This window comes from Gymnodraco acuticeps, unplaced genomic scaffold (genome assembly GCF_902827175.1).
Source record: "Gymnodraco acuticeps unplaced genomic scaffold, fGymAcu1.1, whole genome shotgun sequence".
NCBI lineage: Eukaryota > Metazoa > Chordata > Actinopteri > Perciformes > Bathydraconidae > Gymnodraco > Gymnodraco acuticeps.
The window spans coordinates 448,504-471,698 of record NW_022992339.1 but is presented as its reverse complement, the minus strand read 5'-3'; the positions used below and the strand labels follow the sequence as shown (position 1 = coordinate 471,698).

The following is a 23,195-nucleotide window of genomic DNA, read 5'->3' as shown; positions in this document are numbered from 1 at the left end:
GAGGGAAGGGAACAGCTCTTCTTCCAACTTGTTATGAAACCCAAGCTTTGACAGATGCGATACGAGATGTACCGTCTGTAAAGCGACTTCCTCCCTGGAGCGAGCCAGCAACTAGCAGGTCGTCCAGAGGAAACCACCCTCTCATCCCTCCTCTGTGTAGCGGCTCCAGCCTTATCTACACAAAAATGGGAGGAGCCAGGAAATATCCAAACGGCAGACGATTGTCTGGTCTGATATTCCCTGAAATGAGAAACCGCAGGAATTTCCTGTGTTTTGGGATGATGGGTACGTGGAAGTATGCATCCTTCAGGTGGAAGTGAACCAGTCGTCCTGGTGAACACATTCCAGCACCTGTTTGATCGTCAGCATATGGAATACTGACAGATCGAGGATGTCTCATTGCCCCAGTCTTTTTCGGGATTAGAAAAATAACGGGGGTGAAAACCCCTGATTTTTCTCCCTTTGAGGAAACCTGGAAATATCCTCTTTCAACAGGAGTTCCAGCGGCTCGGATTGGAGCGCAAGACATAGCTTCTGGGAGGACAGGAGTGTTTCCTGTATCCCATTTAACTGTGGGGGGGGGGGAGAGGCGAACTGCAGGGTGTCCCCTCTGCTGATCAGCCTGCTCATCCATCTGTCCATCAGACACACGCGCTGCCACGCCGAGAAACACTCTGAGAGCGGGCCCACATGCTCGAGATGTGTTGTGGTCGTCATGACGACGAGCCACGCCAGAGTCCTCGCGGCCGCTGCCCGTGAGGCAACCCAAGGTGGGCCTAGAGCGAAAGGGCTGTGAGGAGGCCTCCACACGCTGCATTTCACTCCGACTCTCATCATGAGACGCGTACACGCTCAGAGGATGAGTGGAGGTGTGTGCAGTGACATCCACATGAGGCGTTACCACGGCGCTCATGGGCTTATTGTGACCGTGTGTAGGTGGCGTATCTCGGACAGAGGAATGCCGCGAGGTCTGTGGTTTAATAACCGAAAAGTCATAACCACCAGGCCTCTGCAGCGAGCCCTGCTGCCTACTAATCAACAGATTGGAGGCAGTTGGCCCTGATTTTCTTCCTCTTGGGGAACCCTGGAAATAGCCTCTTTCAACAGGAGTTGCCATAGCTCTGCCCGTGAGGCAACCCAAGGTGGGCCTAGAGCGAAAGGGCTGTGAGGAGGCCTCCACACGCTGCGTCTCACTCCGACTCTCATCATGAGGCGCGTACACGCTCAGGGGATGGATGGAGGTGTGTGCAGTGCTGCCCACATGAGGCGTCCGTGTGTAGGAGGCGTACCTCGGACAGAGGAATGCCGCGAGCTCTACAGGTTATTAACCGAGGTTAAAACCGGCAGGCTTCTGCAGCGATCCCTGCTGTCTACTTAATCAACAGATTAGTGGCAGCCGCGAAAGGGCTGCGAGGAAGCGGTAACGGCAGTGTTTCCACTCCCTCTACAACAGTTGCTTTTTACGTGTGGCGTCACCATATCTGGACAAAGGTGATTGATAATTAAACTTAAACCCATAGAAATACCCCGTCCCAGCATTGCTTCTGCAGAGCATGTGTCAGATTTATCCTCTCACTCCCTTTACCTTTCTCTTTACAGCCTTCCAGGCTGGATTACTATTGAAAGGACACTTTGTTTGTTTTCCATTTACAGAGGCAGGGCTGTGCACAAACACCCGACAGCTAGCGGGCCATGAGGAGAGTTCAGCTGATGTGACAACAAGTGTATTGTGTTAGCATCGCTGAAATAGACCAATCACCACAATGACTCATTTTACTTTTGGTACTTTAAGTATACATTGATGGTATTACTTTTGTACTTTTACATTTTGATTGCAGGGCTTTTACTTGTAACCGAGTATTCAATCAATCAATCAATCAATCAATCAATCAATCAATGTTTATTTATATAGCCCAATATCACAAATGTTACATTTGTCTCAGTGGACTTTACAGTTTGTACAGAATATCAGTATGACAATACGACACCCTCTGTCCTTAGACCCTCTGTCCTTAGACCCTCACATCGTACAAGGAAAAACTTCCTAAGAAAACCCAGTTTAAAGGGAACATGGGAGAAACCTCAGGGAGAGCAACAGAGGAGGGATCCCTCTCCCAGGACGGACAGACGTGCAACAGATGCCGTGTGTAAATTGAAAAGATAATACATTTGCAACATAGGTAGTCCAAATGTTTGGAAATGCATGTGTGTATAATAAGATTATACACACACATATACACACGTATTCCTACACTCTGGTACTTCTGCTTTGACTCAAGTACAAGATCTGAGTACTTCTCCCACCCCTGATTAGGGTATAGGTCGCATGCAAACGAACTGAGTAAGAATTGCTGAAATGAGGACAAAACTGCCCCTGTACCAGGGCTCAGTCCCTGCTGTGGCCAAGGCAGGGCCTTTCCAAAATCTGTTCTGGGACCAGTCAGCTACATTTCTGTGTGATGACGCAGGTGTTTTTACTCTCTCTCTTCAACCCAGAAGAATGTAATTTACCACAGGAGCCACAAGAAGGGTATAACGGGGGAGATAGACATACAGACTAGTTTATATCTAAAAAGCAATTATTAGAAAACCTAAATAAAGTAATAAGCCTATGATGAATAAACACAATGTCTGTTTACAATAACCTCAAGGAGTTTGGATAGGGTGGTTTTTGTTTTGAATTGAACTTGACCATCAATGACGTATATAAATGATTACAGACTGAGAATGCCGAACATAAGCTTTATCCAACTGAGGCTCATTAAAGCGACAAGAGCTCAAACTAAACAGCAGACAGAAATCTAGCTCTCCAACACATCTCTAAGCGAATGACCAATCACAACAGAGCCGGCCAACTAACCAATCAGAGCAGACTGGGCTCTGGTTTCAGACAGAGGGTGAAAAGAGGTGCTGCAGCACAGGCAGTATGAGAAAAATAAAGAGCTTTCTGAACATTAAAGCATGGAGACATGTCACAGGAGAGACCTAAATACAAACCTTTAAGAAAATAGATTTTCATGGCCTTTTACCTTTCATATATGTGTTAAAATCACACAAAATAAAGTATTATGCATAATAAGATATTCTACTTTTGATTCTTTGAATACCTTTTACTACATTTTGATTGTAGGACTGGTAGTGTCTTCCCTTAGCTAATGGATGTGAATCTTTCATTAAATCAAATCAGGTTTTATTTATATAGAACATTTTAAAAACGATTGCTGTACATGCAAGTAATAAATAACACATTACTACAGTCGCAAACAGAAGACAATAAATTACAACAGCAAATATAAAAATCAAACACAGGGAAATGTCAGGAGTCGTGCTCTGCTCTGACTAGAAGGCCAGGGAGAAGAAGTGAGTTTTTAGTGTTGATTTAAAAACCCCTAGGGTCTGGGCCGACCTCACATGGAGGGGCAGAGTGTTCCAGAGCCTGGGGCCAGCTGCTGCGAAGGCTCGGTGCCCTCGGGTTTTGAGCCTGGTCTTAGGCACTACCAGCAGCAGCTGCTCAGCCGACCTTAAGGCTCTGGCTGGGGTGTAGCGATGGAGGAGTTCTGCTATATAGGCCGGAGCCAGCCCATTTAGGGCTTTGAAAACAAATAAAAGGAGTTTAAAATCAATGCGGAACCGAATTGGAAGCCAGTTTAGTGAGGCCAGAATTGGGGTGATGGGATTAAATGGTAGCATGCCAGGTGGGTCTGACCTGACTGTCCTGCAGCGTGTCCTCGCAGCCCTCCAGAGCCTCACACACCGTGTCGCTGCACTGAGGACACACCCACACCAGGTCTCGCATGGTCTGCACCACGGCTGCCAGAGACACAGGGACACACAGAGGGACAGTTTGTCTAGGAACTGGAATTACCACTTGTGGTTGAATGCTGCTGTCCGGTTGAAACCATGTCTATCAAATATGTCATCACTTTATATATATACTATTAGCCATTTGTGTACAATTTTAACAATTAGCATATGAATTATTGAGCAATGGCTAAAAACAAAAAACTATTTCAGTGATCAACACAATCTAATCAGTGGCCAAATTCAAAGAAATCCCCTGAAAGATTTCCTGTTCATGAGAGCAGTGGTGGAAGAAAACTTAAATACTTTACTCAAGTAAAAGTAGAAATACTTCGGCCTGAAAATACTTCATTACAGGTGAAAGTCCTGAATTCTAAATGTTACTTGAGTAGAAGTATAGAAGTATTGACAGCTAAAAGTATCAAAAGTAAAACATATTATAGAATATTAAATGATTCCTTCCTTCTTTTAATTGCTTACAAATACATGTACAAACAATTCAACATCATTTTGTATGTATTTTGTAGTAACGTACTGTTATAATCATATCAAAATGTCATGTGTTTCTTTTATGGAAACAGTAGCTGGTAACTATTAGTGTTAAATAAATGTAGTGGAGTAAAAAGTACAATAAATGTTTCAAAATGTAAGGGAGTAAAAGTATAAAGAAGCATTTCATGGAAATACTCAAATAAAGTACTACAAAATAGTACGTAAGTACAATACTTGAGTAAATGTAATTTGTTACTTCCGAACAGTGTAAGAGAGTGGGACGGACATATGATGAAACACCAAAAACCCCCGGTGAGGATTAAACACAGGTGCTGACAACTGTGATGGAACGAAAGGGCTTTAGTATTCAGTCAAAACTAATGTAGCAGCACAATGACTGGAAGTGAGGAGTGTGTGTGTGTGTGTGTGTGTGTGTGTGTGTGTGTGTGTGTGTGTGTGTGTGTGTGTGTGTGTGTTTTACCAGAAGTGATGTGCTCCTGTTTGAGCCCCAGCAGTCCAGTGAGGATCTCCAGACATCTGTCGCTGTAGCTCCGCCCAATTCCACCTGCACCCAGTTCAGACAGGAAGTCACAGGAGTGGAGGGGAACCTGAACATTAGAAACTCTGTCCCACACAATGAGAGCTTTGAAATGTTGATCAGCTCGTTTCTTTGGCTGGATTTTTAGATTAGATTCAAATGTTTTGTCATTTCACGTAAAGTACAACAAAATGCAGTTTGCATCCAGGTTACAGTATATTCACATATTACTAGTGGTGTAAGAAGTACTCAGGTATTCTACTTAAGTTAAAGTAAAAATACTACAAGTAAAAGTCCTGCCTTAAAAACTTTCTTTTGTAAATGTATTAAAGTATTGGCATCAATATATACTTTGAGTACCAAAAGCAAAAGGTCTTGTTATGAGTAATAACTAAATTCAGAATAATTTGGATTACATTTTTATTTTGAACGTATTCATATTTTCATCACAGCTGGTAAAGGTTGAGCTCCTTTTAATACCTGTATATACAGTGGGGCAAAAAAGTATACAGCCACCAATTGTGCAAGTTCTCCCACTTAAAAAGATGAGAGGCCTGTCATTTTCATCCTAGGTATACCTCAACTATGAGAGACAGAATGAGAAGAAAAAAATCACATTGCCTGATTTTTAAAGAATTTATTTGCAAATTATTGTGGAAAATAAGTATTTGGTCAATAACAAAAGTTCATCTCAATACTTTGTTATATACCCTTTGTTGGCAATGACAGAGGTCAAACATTTTCTGTAAGTCTTCACAAGGTTTTCACACACTCTTGCTGGTATTTTGGCCCATTCCTCCATGCAGATCTCCTCTAGAGCAGTGATGTTTTGGGGCTGTCGCTGGGCAACACGGACTTTCAACTCCCTCCAAAGATTTTCTATGGGGTTGAGATCTGGAGACTGGCTAGGCCACTCCAGGACCTTGAAATGCTTCTTACGAAGCCACTCCTTCGTTGCCCGGGCGGTGTGTTTGGGATCATTGTCATGCTGAAAGACCCAGCCACGTTTCATCTTCAATGCCCTTGCTGATGGAAGGAGGTTGTCGCTCAAAATCTCACGATACATGGCCCCATTCATTCTTTCCTTTACACGGATCAGTCGTCCTGGTCCCTTTGCAGAAAAACAGCCCCAAAGCATGATGTTCCCACCCCCATGTTTCACAGTAGGTATGGTGTTCTTTGGATGCAACTCAGCATTCTTTCTCCTCCAAACACGTCTAGTTGAGTTTTTACCAAAAAGTTCTATTTTGGTTTTATCTGACCATATGACATTCTCCCAATCCTCTTCTGGATCATCTAAATGCTCTCTAGCAAACTTCAGACTGGCCTGGACATGTACTGGCTTAAGCAGGGGGACACGTCTGGCACTGCAGGATTTGAGTCCCTGGCGGCGTAGTGTGTTACTGATGGTAGCCTTTGTTACTTTGGTCCCAGCTCTCTGCAGGTCATTGACTAGGTCCCCCCGTGTGGTTCTGGGATTTTTGCTCACCGTTCTTGTGATCATTTTGACCCCACGGGGTGAGATCTAGCCCCAGATCGAGGGAGATTATCAGTGGTCTTGTATGTCTTCCATTTTCTAATAATTGCTCTCACAGTTGATGTATTCACACCAAGCTGCTTACCTATTGCAGATTCAGTCTTCCCAGCCTGGTGCAGGTCTACAATTGTGTTTCTGGTGTCCTTTGACAGCTCTTTGGTCTTGGCCATAGTGGAGTTTGGAGTGTGACTGTTTGAGGTTGTGGACAGGTGTCTTTTATACTGATAACGAGTTCAAACAGGTGCCATTAATACAGTTAACGAGTGGAGGACAGAGGAGGCTCTTAAAGAAGAAGTTACAGGTCTGTGAGAGCCAGAAATCTTGTTTGTTTGTAGGTGACCAAATACTTATTTTACCGAGGAATTTACCAATTCATTCATTAAAAATCCTACAATGTGATTTCCTGGATTCTTTCCCCCCATTCTGTCTCTCATAGTTGAAGTGTACCTAGGATGAAAAGTACAGGCCTCTCATCTTTTAAGTGGGAGAACTTGCACAATTGGTGGCTGACTAAATACTTTTTTGCCCCACTGTATACTGTATACATAATCACTATGTTTTTAGAATTCTTAAAAAAGGCTCGTTTAACAATAGCAGACAGTGTTTAATCTGTGGCTGCTTTCATCCTCTGGTTACTGTTCAACCCGGCTCAGAGGGGAATGTTGACATTTGTAGAACAGGGAAGTGAATCGACAAAAACAGCCAGGTAATACTGTCAAAGAAGCTGCCTGAGCTTTACTGAAGTTAAGCGTTTAGGAATAAAGTGTAATATGACAGGAGAGAATATAAGTGAGTCTTTCTGAAACATGAAATGACAGCTCATTTTTTATTCTGTATATGTATGTATATATATATTTATGTATTTGTATTCTTTGGGACGGTGAGAAATGGCATTTCGGAAATTGATAATAAAGATGACTTGGACTTTGACTTGGCGTGTGTGTGTGTATGTGTGAGTAAAAGGGTGTGTGACTGGTCTTAAGGAAATGACTGCCTGTGAGTGTTTGCCTTGTAACAAAGACATGGTGCAGCAGCAGTGTGTGCATGATGTTGCTGCAGGAGTGTGTTTACCTATGGCTGAGATGGCAGCCTGGGCGGTGTCAGTGTTCACGTCGGTGCAGTACCCTCTCAGCTCGTCCAGTATCATTGCAACATTGTCATCATTCACCAGCTCCACCAGCACCTGCAAACACAAACAGCTTCAGTTCACTGACAGCACCCAATACTGATCTGGCTATACTGGGCAGTGAGTGTGGATACCATTAAAGGGTAAACAGAACTTCAGTATCCACCACTATTCCGATTAGGAAAACTAATCATGTCTAATTCAACAGTGTGTACAGCATGTGTTAACACGTACAAGTGTGTGGTTTCTTTTAAAGGGAAGGAAATACATTCAAAAACATAAACACAAAAGGATTTGGTAAGGAGGTTTATATAAGAGGGCTTAATTGCAAGTGCCAACTATGCACACATAATCCCACTAAACTCTTGTTTCAGTTCACCATGTAACTCCATTTAGAAAAACCAGCTTATGGCAGCACAGGTGTGGTGAGAGAAGACAAACAACATCATATAAAAGAAAACAATAAAGGGGTTACATTTAAACTGCAGTTGTTTTTGTCATGCATGACACATAATCTGTGGGGAAAAAAACAAATCTCTATCCTCCTCAGGCTTTGGGAGTAACGGATTACATGTTACAGGTTCAAGTTATAAGGATACAAGAAAAAGGTAAGTATTTCCTTACAGTCACATCAAAAATACATAATCAGATTCCTGGTACATTGTTTAAAAGTGGGGATTACCAGCAGGATTACAATGTTATGTTTCGATGTATGATAGGGAGACGTACCGTCTGGATTTTCCTTTTGGGTTTTATTTAGGCTACTTTCATTGAATTTGTTTATTTTTAAATTCAGTAGGTTGATACCTGATCAGTGATCTATCAAGGAAAGAAAACTGTGTTTGCTTTGAATGAATGTGCGTTTGTAAACTATACTATGCTGAAAGCCTAGAGGATATATTTTTGATACTAAATATCTTGGTTTCTTATTTTCTAAGGTCACTTTGTTCTGTTGTAAAAACATCTTATTGATATCACTTTTCTTCTTTATTTATTGCATTTGATATTGAGGTAATCCAAAAGTAACGGCAAGTAATCAGGATACATTTATTTTATATTGTGATGCTCAGATTAACGGAATACATTTTTTAAGTTACCCTCCCAACCCTGATCCTCCTAGACTCATAAAAGCATATGGAAAATTACAATGCATTTGGGTGAAAACAGCCAATCAGAGGCAAGGAGCCTCTACTGAAGAAAGGGGTTAAACTAGGTCACATATGAATCAGGATTCTGTTACCTACTTCTGGCCTAAAATGTTTCAATGTGCTCTCTAGCTGTAGAACATGTGTTCTGTTCCTTTAAGAACTATCTGACTGTTGAAAAGCAACACTCTAGGCTCGTCTCAATACCCTTCCTCGACTCCTCTCTTCCCCTCCTCCGGGACTTGACCCGGAAATCGATCAAGACACGCCATGTTGAAGGACGTCCCAATAGCTGAAATGCACACGGAGGAGTCGAGGAGGGGTGAGGGAGGAGGGGTGCGGGAGGAGGGGTGCGGGAGGATACACGAGAGCAGACTACGCAGAAGTGTTTTCACTACTCGCTTATAAAAGCCCCGCCCCCACCTTCACAGCTGGTCGATTTCAACAGAGGAAAACCGACAACTGGAAGATGAGTGGAAAAGCGTCACAAAAATGTATAAGTGCTAACAGCTCCGTGGGAATTATTATGTGCAATTCATTTCTTAAGGTTATACCAGTGGTTCTCAAACTTTTTCTCCCTTTGGAGGAAAAAAAAAGTCGGGCCCCCCCAACACAAATAGTCAGGCTCAGTGGCGGCGCCAGAGATTTATTTTGGGGGTGCTGTGGGGTAGCTTGACGTTTCATAGAGGGTGCTCAAACATTTAGGGTTTCCCATTAATGTACCGGTCGCTACAGTGGAACTTTCTACTGCAACACTCCCCACACGCACACACACAACGTACCCGCGACTGTTACAATGAAGGCTCGATAATCAGCTCATGGCATATAGGTGTAAGCAGGGGTAAAGTGCTATTTTTTATGAGTGGGGGGCGGACCTCACCTCCTCTAGGGGGGTCCGGGGGGATGCTCCCCCGGGAAGATTTATTTTTAAATATTGAAGTTGAAAGCATCAATCTGGTGCACTTTGAGAGCAAAATGAAGAGATCTATGGATACATCTCTCAGCACCCATTTGGAACAGAACTGTAAACAGATTTACTTTTTCTTTATGGTTATTTTACAAATCACTCCCCTTTCAAACTGTATTCTTGTTTTAATGTCATATAGTATTTCATAGCTGTTTTTCATTTATTCTCTTATTTTTTTATAACTATAATGATCATATAAACGTGTGCCTCGGAAATAATTGTTTACATTAATGGTGACCAAAACATTTGAGACCCACTGAGATAACATTACATTACATTACATTTAGCTGACGCTTTTATCCAAAGCGACTTACAATAAGTGCGTTCGACCAACAAAATACAACCTTGAAGAAAACAGAATCATATAAGTACATCAGGTTTCATAGAGCAAAAACATTTCAAGTGCTACTCAACTGGCTTTAGGTAAGCCAGTCCTTTATTAGTATATAAGTGCTTTGTTAATAGTTCTAACGCTCGAAGTGGAGTCGAAAGAGAAGAGTTTTCAGTCTGCGCCGGAAGGTGTGTAAGCTATCTGCTGTCCTGATGTCAATGGGGAGCTCATTCCACCATCTTGGAGCCAGGACAGCAAACCCACGTGTTTTTGCTGATGGGAACTTGGGTCCCCTTCGCAGCGAGGGTGCAGCGAGTCGTTTGGCTGATTCAGAGCGTAGTGCACGTGCTGGGGTGTACGGTTTAACCATGTCCTGGATGTAGGAAGGGCCAGATCCATTCCCAGCATGGTACGCAAGTACCATTGTCTTGAAGTGGATTCTAGCAGTTACCGGAAGCCAGTGAAGGGAGCGGAGGAGCGGAGTGGTGTGGGAGAATTTAGGAAGGTTGAAGACCAGACGAGCCGCTGCATTCTGGATGAGCTGCAGAGGTCGGATGGCACATGCAGGTAGACCAGCCAGGAGGGAGTTGCAGTAGTCTAGGCGTGAGATGACGAGAGCCTGGACCAGAACCTGAGTCGCTTTCTGGGTCAGCTGGGGACGTATCCTCCTGATGTTGTAAAGCGTGTATCTGCAGCAGCGGGTTGTAGCAGCGATGTTTGCAGTGAAGGACAGACACAGAGAGTCCTTTAGCTCACTGAGTCTCTCAGTCTGACAGGAGAGGACTCTCCTCCACTTTGTTGGTACCGGTGCGTTCTCTCTCTCGCGCACACAAAATGGCTCGTTCCACACACACACACACACACACACACACACACACACACACACACACACACACACACACACACACACACACACACACACACACACACACACACACACACACACACACACACACACACACACACACACACACACACACACACACACACACACACACACACACACACACACACACACACACACACACACACACACACACACACACACACACACACACACACACACACACACACACACACACACACACACACACGAGCTTTAATGAAACACAGACGTAATAGTACTGTACTGCATCATATTATTTTCGAATCAATAATTTTTCAATTTATGATTTTTTCTTTTTATATAACCATTTTTCCTCCTGGTCTCTCGCGCCCCCCCTGGCATGCCCCTGCGCCCCCCACTTTGAGAACCACTGGGTTATCCTAACAATTTAAGTCATGTTTAATGATCTTGAACGTCACTGAAACATAGCTATTAAGAAAGCTATTTCATAAATGGCTAGATCTTGATAAATAACAATTGTTTTGTGTTAAAATATTCAGTAGTTAAATTATTTAAAATTCACAGTCCTGAATGTGGGTTTGTGGTGAATGTGGGGATCTACAGGACACACATTTTCAGAGTAAAGGCTTTCACATTATTATAATTCTATTTTTATTTAAATGTAGGCTACATTTTACACCAAAACGGAACACAAAAGCAGGACCGACCATCATACATTGAATTCGTTGACTAACAAGAGAAAGATTCATTCATTTAAATACATATTTAACCAGAAATGGGCCGGTTCTAACTTCTAAGGGGTTATTCAGTTAAGCCCGATGAGAGGGGATACAGCTGTGCACATGTCATCATTAACAGACGTCGTTTAAGAGTGACGTTTGAGTGAACGAGGACATCCCAATTAATACCTGAGGACTCCTCTGTCCTCGCGTCACCTCCTCGTGTCTCTCGCTCGTATCTTATGGAGGCGGAGCTAAGACGCAAGGAAGGGACGCGAGTGAGGGAAAGGAGGAGGTGAAATATTCAATTGAGACGAGCCCTGAGTTATCACCTGCATTTTCCTCTGCTTGATGTAGGCTGGCTCTGCGTAGCCACAGAAGAAACGCTTGTAGTGCGCCCCCATCAGGCCAGGCAGAGACCGCAGCAGCAGCTAGAGGAAGAACAACACACCTTTTAATTCTCCACATGTACACACGTCCCCCTTACAGGAGATCACCACTGCAGACAGACTAATTATAAGGTGATATATGCTTCCTTATACAGCATATTTCAACACAAGGTGATTCAAAGTGCTTTACAAAACACATTAAAAGCATTAGGATTAGATTTGAAAACAGTCGCAAAAAAGCCAAGAATTTTAAAATAAAAATAAAATAGAACTGTTTCAGTACAGTGTAAGATATGAATAGTTGTTAAATGTAATAAAAGACAGCAGTAAAAGTAAAACATTTCATTTGGAGGAGCCTTTCACAGCATCAGGACATAGTTCATGAAACACTAATAAAAAATACTAATACTCAATACAAGTTAAGGTCCTGAATTCAACATGTTGCCTAACTAAAAGTATTAGCATGAAGAAATAATTAAATTAAAAAAAAGGAAAAGTACTGATACTGCACAATGGTCCATCTTAGAATAATATAAAGTATACAAGTATTATCAGCTAAATTAGTATTCATTGTTGTACAATGATAAGATATTATGGTAATTATATTTTCCTGTTTTATAAAAGCAGCATGGAGCCAATCTTAGATTTCAGAAAATACCTCGCTTATTTGTAGTAAAGTACGGATGAAGGAAATATGATACTTAGAGCCTCCACACACACATTACAAACACACACACACACACACACACACAAATTTGCTTTTCATGTGTGAACCCCCACCTTCTATGTCTAAAGCGTCAGTAGTTCATCACACTAGTCTAAAGCAGGGGTACTCAAATACAAATCTTAAAGGTCCAAAATAAATGTTTCAATAAGACAAAGGTCCGTTTATTACGGTCATTCAAACTTTTAAACAATTGCAACAAGATTCTTAACACGAGGTTGCAAAAACAAAAATAATCTGTATGCAGCAGTTTTCATTGTTATTGTGTCTGTGCTTGACCCCTCAGAGTCGCAGTGTAAGAGCTGCAGTTATGAATAAAGGCAGCGGCACCCTCTTTCATTCAGCATTCCCATTATTGCTTTATAAATGTATTCCCCCTTGTGTGTCCACTGAGGTTCGTCAGGCCCAACACATCTTCAACAAACTCCCCCTTTGCCTCATCATAAAAACTCACAAACACCAGCAACTGAGCATTGTCAGTGGTGTCAGTGGACTCACCCACAGCTAAGGAAATGCACTGTGCATTTTTTATTCCATCACAAAGCTGATGAATCAAATCACCAGCCAGTATTTATGTTCTTCTGGTTGCTGTGGAATCTGAGAGGGGATTTGCTTGATTTTACCTGTTATTTCCTCTTTTTGTTTGCCTTCACATGGTCTCCATCACTTCAGTCATGCATTCTTTTATACTGCAGTTATTATCCAGTGGAAAGTCCTTACCTACTGGCCTAGTTCAATCAAAGTGGTTACTTTTGTTTGGCTGGGCAGTGTAGTTTTACACACCGTCTGATTTGACTTTCTCAGGACTTAAAACTGTTTTTTGGGGGCAGACCGCCTCAAAGAAAAAAATATATTTACACACGTAAGGTCATCATCTTAATAGTTTTGTATGCTCATCCGTGAGCAGAGCATCAAGTTGACATGTCTATTACAGCTGAATGCGGCGATTACCATCTTGTTCAGCAAAACTCCTCACAAACGTATTAAGATCAACAGCTTTAGTGCGTTTTGATTCAATGCTGAGTACAGTCAAACTGACAGTCTCTTCTCTGTCAGACCGCAAATACCTCATTCCTTCAGTGCTTGGGTCCGAATGCTTCTCGTTTTGCGCCGTCCAGTTCAAAATTAAATCGCCGCAAATCGTATGTCCACGCTCGCGCCAGGACAGGGGGAGGGGTTACATGACGTGCATCTTGTGCTGCATTCACTTGCACTCGGACATTAGAGACTTTCTCTCATAAATGTCCGATGAGCCACAACTTTTCTAACAAAACAAAGCTGCCAACTGGGGTGGCAGCTCGGGTGGCAAGGCCTATTTTTAGGGTGTCAGTTGCCACCCCGGTAGGTGAAACTAGGCTACTAGCTACAGTACAGATGGAACTAGATGAGCTGTTAACTCTCGCTCTGAATTTTTTTTTTTTTTAATTCTCGCTCTGACTTAGACAGGTTGAAAGAGACACACACATGTTTCCCGCCCGCATTCCGCGAAGACCCGCCCTACTGTGCCTCTGATTCGCAGATTGTTTGGGGGAAAAAAACGCTGACTGGATGCTGAATGTGATTGGACCAAAGCGTTGACACACACAGGTGGAACACAGTGGAACAGTCAGACATGCAGAGCGCTGTTTGCAGTGGACATAGCGGAGAATGTTGACTCGTTGCGAATGCGTTGTGGCGATGTCTCACATATAATACAGAGAGATCATACATATGAAAAGTATAATTTGCTCAGAGTCCGGAGACAGTGGTGGTTCGGTCCGGATCCGGACCGGAGTCCGTAGTTTGAGGATGCCTGGTCTAAAGTATTACATACTGCAGTATACAACCCCACCCCCCCCCACCTCTGCCCCCAGTGTTGTAAAGTAACAAAGTACATTTACTCTAGTACTCTTCTTAAGTATAATTTGGAGGGACCTTTAGTTACTTCACAGATGTGGATGAATGATGTGAAATATAATCAAGTGTTAAATCAGACTTTAGTTCCACCTGGAGTAAATTCACCAGCTACCCCGCAGTATACAAAGCCATTCAAACTAGCTGCACCTTTGATAACACTTTAATGATCAATCATTAGAAAACATATCATATTTTTCTGAAATGGACCAATCTGCACATTAGCCACATTCCCACCCGTACTTTTCCCGTTTAGTTCCGTTAGTACCCCTTATGTCGTGTTTACACCAAAAAGAGTACTTAGTGCCGGGAACTTTTACCCCCATTTTTAGTGCCTGCTGAGAGGTGGTACTATCCTGGGGGAAAAAAGTGCCCCAGTTCTGATTGGCTGGGCGAATTGAAAACCACGCCCCGTAAAACTCTGAAAAGTTTTGTGATTGTATTGTATTTGCCGGCATTAGCATTATTAGCATTAGCATTAGCCCCGCGCACCAACGGAGAGAGACTAACTTATGGCAACACAAAATAAAACATGGGAGCGGTGGAGATGAGGAGGTGTCGGCGTTCTGGCGATTTACTCTGAAGGCTTCAGTAGAAGCTGCTGGGAGTCCCAGCAGCTTCTACTGAAGCCAGTCCCCAACTCCGGGGACTTCCGGCCGGGGACTTCAGGTGGCAGTATACGCGGTGAAGTGGTTTGCGGCCTGCCAGTAAACCCAAAGCAGAAGTGACGTCAGCCGGCTCATTTGCGTAATCTTCCCTCAGGGAACTTATTCCGGTGTGAACGCGATCTGTACTTAGTGCTCTGGGGTAATAAGTGCCGGCACTAAGTACGGCAAAGTACTTGGTGTGAACGCGGCTAATGAGTACTTTTACTTTTGGTACTTTAACTATATTTTGATGCTAATACTTTTCTACTTTTACTTGAGTAACATTTTGAATGCAGGACTTTTACTTGGAACAGAGTATTCCTACACTCTGGTACTTCTACTATAACTTGTGTACAGGATCTGAGTACTTCTCCCCCACTGACCTGTATGTGGCACAGGGCGGTGAGCCTCATCTCTCTGGAGGGGCTTCCGCAGGCAGTCAGCAGGGGGGCCCGCACTCGCTCCAGGGCCGCCAGCCCGACAGCAGGCAGGGCCGAGCAGAGCCCCAGGAAGAGGCTGAGGGTGGCGGCCATGACGGGGGGGTGGGGGCTGACCAGCGAGGCGTCCAGCAGGGACAGAATGTCAAACAGCTCGTCCTCGGTCTGAGGCCGGTAGCGCTGCAGGACCCTCAGGACCTCACACTGACCCCAGACGTCACACTCCTTCAACCTGGGAACACACACACACACACACACACACACACACACACACACACACACACACACACACACACACACACACACACACACACACACACACACACACACACACACACACACACACACACACACACACACACACACACACACACACACACACACACACCCACACACACACACACAGCTCAAATCAACACCTTGCAGACAATTTATTTTGGGGAAATGTAGATGAATCAGAAATAAAAAAGACAGCAAGCTCCCTACCAATAATCCTGCCAATGTTAGGCAGCATTTATTTAACTTTGTATTCCTGAAGTCACAGAAAAATGTAAAAAAGGTAAAACCTTTTTGGTTAAAAGTCATTATTTATCCAAGTGAAGCATGAATAAATGCTATCTCTTTTCTAAGGTTTGACTCCGCTGTTATTGGTGGTGGTGGGCTGAGCTGATCTTCAAATCCGAATCCCTCTGTGCTGAACCCAGAATGTGACTAAAGACGGTTTTAAACATCACACTATCCATTTGTGAGCTGTTACAGATGATATTTACAGTATTTGAGTAAATATACCAAAACCTCTGTCTGTTTATCATCCTGGTATCATCTTAGTGTATTTCAGGTTTTCCTGGTAAAACTGCTTTAGAGGGAAGTGTATCAGGAAGTACTGGGAAGCCATGTGCAGTACTGCTTTAGCTCAGAACAAACACAGGACAGAAAATGTCAACAAATTATATTTCCGTAAAGAAGAAATAAATGTTTTACTTAGTGGCAGAGCTGGGACCAAGTCATTGTTTTGCAAGTCCAAGTCAAGTCTCAAGTCAGGTTGGGCAAGTCAAGTCCAAGTCCTAAACTTTGACAAAACGAGTCATAAACAAGTCATTATGTGTTTTTCACCAAATGTAATGACATCGATCAACAGAATAATACTTAATAATCAAACTGCTCTTTATTAGTCACATTAATAATTTAATAATCCATTTTCTCTCTGCTGGTAAAGTAACGTGTGTTTTTCTAATTTAAGAGGGATCAGTAAGGTAAGGCTACCGTGACGGTTTGATTCAGAAGGAGTTTAATGGATAAGATCCCTGATGTTGAGGTGACCAGAATGTTTATTTCCACTGTGTACAACATGTTATAAGGGACCTACAATCTATCTTTATGCAAGGGATAATGTGCAGCGAGGCGGTCTCTATGGGGAAAATAACACCTGCATCTAGATCCCTCTGCAGGTGGTACTTTAACTATATTTTGATGCTAATACTTTTCTACTTTTACTTGTAACATTTTGAATGCAGGACTTTTTATTGTACAGGGTTCCTGCAGGTTTCGCCAACTCAAATGTAAGACTTTTTAACACCTTTTTAAGACCACTTTGAATAGAATTTAAGACCTATTTCACGGCAATAAAGTGTGAAGGAAAATGTATATAAAGAAGAAATACGTCCCATAATCACTTACAAAGTAAATGTATTCATGTTCAACATAAGAACAGTGACTGAACACAACAGCGTAACAGTACAGAACTGTGTTGGCGTGTTAGACAAAAAGTGTGTGTATGTGTGTGCGTCTGTGTGTGCTTGAGTGTGTGTTAGGGCTGTGCAATTAATCATATTTTAATCGCAATTACGATTTTGGCCTGCCACAATTACGAAAACAACATAATCGTAAAAAACGATTATTTTGCTTTGCTAGGTTGTGACAGTGCACTACAACATATTTGATCTAATTAATTTTTTAGTAATGTATCATTTATTTAATACATTTTTGTATTGGTTTTTCAGTTGAATTATACGTTCAGGGTAATCAACAGTTAAAAAGATACTGTTCAAATTATTATCTGTTTTAAAGTTCAATAAATGGATGTTTTCAAAGTCAATGAATAATCATATTTAATAATCGTGATATTAATTATTGACCAACATAATCTTGATTATTGCCATAATCGAGCAGCCCTAGTGTGTGTGTGTGTGTGTGTGTGTGTGTGTGTGTGTGTGTGTGTGTGTGTGTGTGTGTGTGTGTGTGTGTGTGTGTGTGTGTGTGTGTGTGTGTGTGTGTGTGTGTGTGTGTGTGTGTCTCTGAGAGAGAGTGACAAGAGCTATATTCAGAGCTCTGCTGCCTTGGCTACACTATTTCATCGTTGCTGTTGTATGATTGGTGTTTAGCTACGGTATTTAGCGTCTACAGCACCTCCGCTTTTAGGGTTGACGTAGACCCAAACTTAGCCCGGAGGTCCCCCGGTGTTGTTGCGGAAGCTGCTGCATTAGCTGCTGCTGCACTAGCTAACGCTGCATTAGCTGCTGCTGCACTAGCTAACGCTGCACTAGCTAACGCTGCACTAGCTAACGCTCCACTAGCAAAACAAACACTAATTTATTTTGCAAAAGATGCAGCGGGCTTCAAACACGTTCCCTCCACTGGTTTCAACCAAGCACTAAATTAGATGTTTTCCAACCAAATACGGTTGAACTTACACTTCCCCATATTTATTTGTAAGTAGATTCGAAGATAGGCTACATGAGCTGAAGCTTGGTTGCTAGGTTACTAGCTGGGTGTTCTCCAACAAGGGGCCGGGGGAAACAAAGTTAGTGATTACTGGTTCCATGTTGATTTCATTCAATACAAATTGTTGGGGGGAACTGAAAGGCTATTACCGTACTGGTTACTTTGCAGCCCGGACATTTCCCCCAAAACACATTTAGACGCTATCGCAACATAGAAGTACCTTTCAAATCCGATAATTTTGAAGACCTTCTGAATCATATTTAAGACCTTTTTAAGGCCTTCAATTCTGATTATCAAATGTAAGACTTTTTAAGACTTGTTAAGACCCCGCGGGAACCCTGATTGTAACTTTTTTTAATTGTCTGAACTTCTCCCACCTCTGACAATAAATCCTGAGTGTTTACCCTGCTCTGAAGGTTATTCTCATTTTAGAAATCCTGCACTCAGCTTTGCTTTCTCCAATATCATTGAAAAGCAGCCAGATGCTGCTTCTTTTTTCGGTTTTCGCTCATTTCTTGACTTTTTCCGACGCGCTTGCATTTAAATCCGACTCCCCGTCTCCCCGTCGCTCTGCACATGCTGTGCCCCCACCCTTCTTTCACATAATGGTATGATCCTAGTGTGTCCTCGCATATGATTGGCCGCATGGTGGCCCAGCTAAATAAAGACCCGCCCCTGCCTGCAAGGATTCTCAGCAAGAGTAGGAGCGGCTGAAGATTCTGCTTTCCCCGACGGGAGTCTGCTCTTCTAGCGGTAGCTCGCGATCGGCGTGTTGGAGACCTCTGAATTAAAGTAGCAAGTCACCTCAAGTCAGAAGGCTCAAGTCCAAGTCAAGTCCCGAGTCATTGGTGTTCAAGTCCAAGTCGAGTCGCAAGTCTTTTGTGATGTTGTCAAGTCGAGTCTCAAGTCATAAAATGTGTGACTCGAGTCTGACTCGAGTCCAAGTCATGTGACTCGAGTCCACACCTCTGCTTAGTGGCACACAAACAAGGAAATTACAATAATAATAATAATATAATATAAAGATACTCTCCATTATGCAACATGGTAAAGTTTAAGCTGGCAGCCTGTCGCAGCAGCTCCTAGTGTTTAACCTATAACGTTTTTTTTTCATTAATATTCCATCCATTGCACACTTAATGTAAATAATATCTTACTTTGAAATTGTGTAAGCTGTAATGTGGCACTTCATAGTGTTTATTTGTCAGTGAGTCTCGAGGTTTTTATCTTTCATGTTCCAATTTTTTTAATTTTTAGTTGTTTTATTTTTCTACACTGAACAAAAATATAAATGCAACACTTTTGTTTTTGCTCCCATTTTTCATGAGATGAACTCAAAGATCTAAAACATTTTCTATATACACAAAATAACCATTTCTCTCAAATATTGTTCACAAATCTGAAAAGATCTGTGATAGTGAGCACTTCTCCTTTGCCGAGATAATCCATCCCACCTCACAGGTGTGGCATATCAAGATGCTGATTAGACAGCATGAGTATTGCACAGGTGTGCCTTAGGCTGGCCACAATAAAAGGCCACTCTGAAACGTGCAGTTTTGCTTTATTGGGGGGGTCTGGGGGGGTCCGAAAACCAGTCAGTATCTGGTGTGACCACCATTTGCCTCACGCAGTGCAACACATCTCCTTCGCATAGAGTTGATCAGGTTGTTGATTGTGGCCTGTGGAATGTTGGTCCACTCCTCTTCAATGGCTGTGCCAAGTTGCTGGATATTGGCAGGAACTGGAACACGCTGTCGTATACGCCGATCCAGAGCATCCCAAACATGCTCAATGGGTGACATGTCCGGTGAGTATGCTGGCCATGCAAGAACTGGGATGTTTTCAGCCTCCAGGAATTGTGTACAGATCCTTGCTACATGGGGCCGTGCATTATCATGCTGCAACAAGAGGTGATGGTCGTGGATGAATGGCACAACAATGGGCCTCAGGATCTCGTCACGGTATCTCTGTGCATTCACAATGCCATCAATAAAATGCACCTGTGTTCGTCGTCCATAACATACGCCTGCCCATACCATAACCCCACCACCACCATGGGCCACTCGATTCACAACATTGACATCAGAAAACCACTCACCCACACGACGCCACACACGCTGTCTGCCATCTGCCCTGAACAGTGAAAACCGGAATTCATCCGTGAAGAGAACACCTCTCCAACGTGCCAGACGCCATCGAATGTGAGCATTTGCCCACTCAAGTCGGTTACGACGACGAACCGGAGTCAGGTCGAGACCCCGATGAGGACGACGAACATGCAGATGAGCTTCCCTGAGATGGTTTCTGACAGTTTGTGCAGAAATTCTTTGGTTATGCAAACCGATTGTTGCAGCAGCTGTCCGAGTGGCTGGTCTCAGATGATCTTGGAGGTGAACATGCTGGATGTGGAGGTCCTGGGCTGGTGTGGTTACACGTGGTCTGCGGTTGTGAGACCGGTTGGATGTACTGCCAAATTCTCTGAAACGCCTTTGGAGACGGCTTATGGTAGAGAAATGAACATTCAATTCACGGGCAACAGCTCTGGTGGACATTCCTGCTGTCAGCATGCCAATTGCACGCTCCCTCAAAACTTGCGACATCTGTGGCATTGTGCTGCGTGATAAAACTGAACATTTTAGAGTGGCCTTTTATTGTGGCCAGCCTAACGGCCCGTACACACAGCAGCTTTTGGCGATTTGTCCACCGCTTCCAGCGCGTCTCCGCCCATTGACTTTGAATGGGGATGACGTCACTTTCCCTCGCTTGTCGCCGAACTGCATTGTGGGGGGGCGAGGCGAAGATTTCCAGGATTTCCAGGATGTTCAGGATTCCAAAGTTGAACAATGTTCAACTTTTGAGGCTGAGCTGGAAGCGACAGCCAATCAGATCCGTTTATGCAAATCTGACAGTTCAAGCGCTAGCCAATCAAACCGCGTGCAAGCTGGGAGAACCAGACCCGCAGTTCATTTCTATATTCCACAAAAATGGAGGAGAACTTAGTTATTGCGGTAGCAAATCACCCGGTTCTTTATGACCAGTCCCTATTTACTTACCGGGATACAAACCGGAGGAACCAGGCATGGGGGGAGGTGGCAGAGGCAGTGGGTGAAACTGATAGGTTTTCGCTTGTTTGGGGATTTTATATCCAGTTTACTTCGTTGCTAGTTTACTTCGTTGCTGGCAAGCATAGACAGTATCATTAGCCAGCATGGAATGTAGCATAAAATAGCACCATAGACATTAATCTCATAAATGTTCAAAATGTTAAAAGAAATAGTGGAGAAGAACCGGGGTTTTTTGCTTTGTATGTCGGGGGCGGGAGATTCATGTGATTGGTTGTTGGTCGCGAAATCCCCAAGCTTTCAGACACGCCCAGCTCCAAGATTTTCAAGATTTTTGAAAAGCTGCTGTGTGGACGTACCGTAAGGCACACCTGTGCAATAATCATGCTGTCTAATCAGCATCTTGATATGCCACACCTGTGAGGTGGGATGGATTATCTCGGCAAAGGAGAAGTGCTAACTATCACAGATTTTTTCAGATTTGTGAACAATATTTGAGAGAAATGGTTATTTTGTGTATATAGAAAATGTTTTAGATCTTTGAGTTCATCTCATGAGAAATGGGAGCAAAAACAAAAGTGTTGCATTTATATTTTTGTTTGTTTTCTTCGAATGACGTGCATTGCCTTTGTTTTAACAAGCTGCTGTAACGAAAACATTTCCCAATTTAGGATCAGTATATCCTACCTTATTGAGCACAACTCTTCCATATCTTGGACCCGGTGATATCATCATGTGTGTGCTGTTTGTAGCAGCAGTGCCACAGACCTGTGTCCTGGCATCACTCAAATACAATGCTGTCTACACATGACTTACACTTTAATAGCCGTCATGTTCTCACCTGTTGAGCAGGTGATGGGTGATGGGTTTGTTAATAGCCACCCCCCCCTCCTCCTTCAGGATCTCCTCCAGAGCTCGGAGACAGTTCACCATCACCACGGGGTCCGGGTCCCTCAGCAGGGTGTACAGCTCATTCACCACCGCGGCGTCTGGAAGAGTGAAAGAGAACAGGGCTGAGGACATGTTGGGTGGAGAGAGCTGGAGTTACAGTAGGTAACTTCAGCTCTCTCTTCTATGAGTATAGGCGTAGCCCTCTAAGGCTATCGCTATTGGGTAATCCCCTGCGCACCCGCGCAGCACTGAAAACACTTGTAGTCCACGCCCACCTGCGAGGTGGGCCCCACCTTCGGCCTCCTTCCGGTATAAATAGGAAGGAGGCCCGACAATCTGCTCCCACACAAACAGCTTTTCTTCAGCTATTCGTGGAGCCAGTGGGGCCCAGCACTTAGAGGGCTACGCCAATACTCATAGAAGCTGGAGTTACAGTAGGTAACTTCAGTTCTATTTCGTATATGGCTTCGCCCTCTAAGGCTATCGCTATTGGGTTAAGGGCGAAGCATGATGTAGTCTGCGCCCCACTGGGTCCGCCCGGTACCAGAAGCACAGACACATCTACTCAGATAATAACATTACATTACATTGCATTTAGCTGACGTTTTTATCCAAAGCGACTTACAATAAGTACATTCGACCAGGAAGACACAACCTTGAAGAAAACAGAATCATATAAGTACATCAGGTTTCATAGAGCCAAACATTTCAAGTGCTACTCAACTGGCTTTAGGTAAGCCAGTCCTTTAATAATAATATGAATAACCCATGCCTATTGCGCCATGCGACTGGCGCATCACCGTCCATGGAATATAGCATAACATGAATATTTTCCATGAGGGGACGAAGGCTGGTAACAATACAAACCTGCCGCTGTGAAAAGGTAGAGACGAAGGTCACACCTTGTCCAGCGATAAAAGAGGGGGGG

At 43.4% G+C, this 23,195-nt stretch overlaps 1 protein-coding gene across 1 annotated transcript in view; it reads right to left on the bottom strand.

The window, feature by feature from the left end:
• Nucleotides 1-23,195, bottom strand: part of ap4b1 (adaptor related protein complex 4 subunit beta 1) — a 73,002-nt gene that overhangs the window by 37,303 nt on the left and 12,504 nt on the right. The window contains exons 4-9 of the mRNA XM_034208673.1: nt 22,218-22,365; nt 15,540-15,825; nt 11,836-11,934; nt 7,440-7,551; nt 4,775-4,858; nt 3,707-3,810 (exon numbers count right to left, since the gene is read on the bottom strand). Of these exons, the coding sequence (XP_034064564.1) occupies nt 3,707-3,810; nt 4,775-4,858; nt 7,440-7,551; nt 11,836-11,934; nt 15,540-15,825; nt 22,218-22,365 (833 nt within the window). The remainder of the gene's footprint in view (nt 1-3,706; nt 3,811-4,774; nt 4,859-7,439; nt 7,552-11,835; nt 11,935-15,539; nt 15,826-22,217; nt 22,366-23,195) is intronic.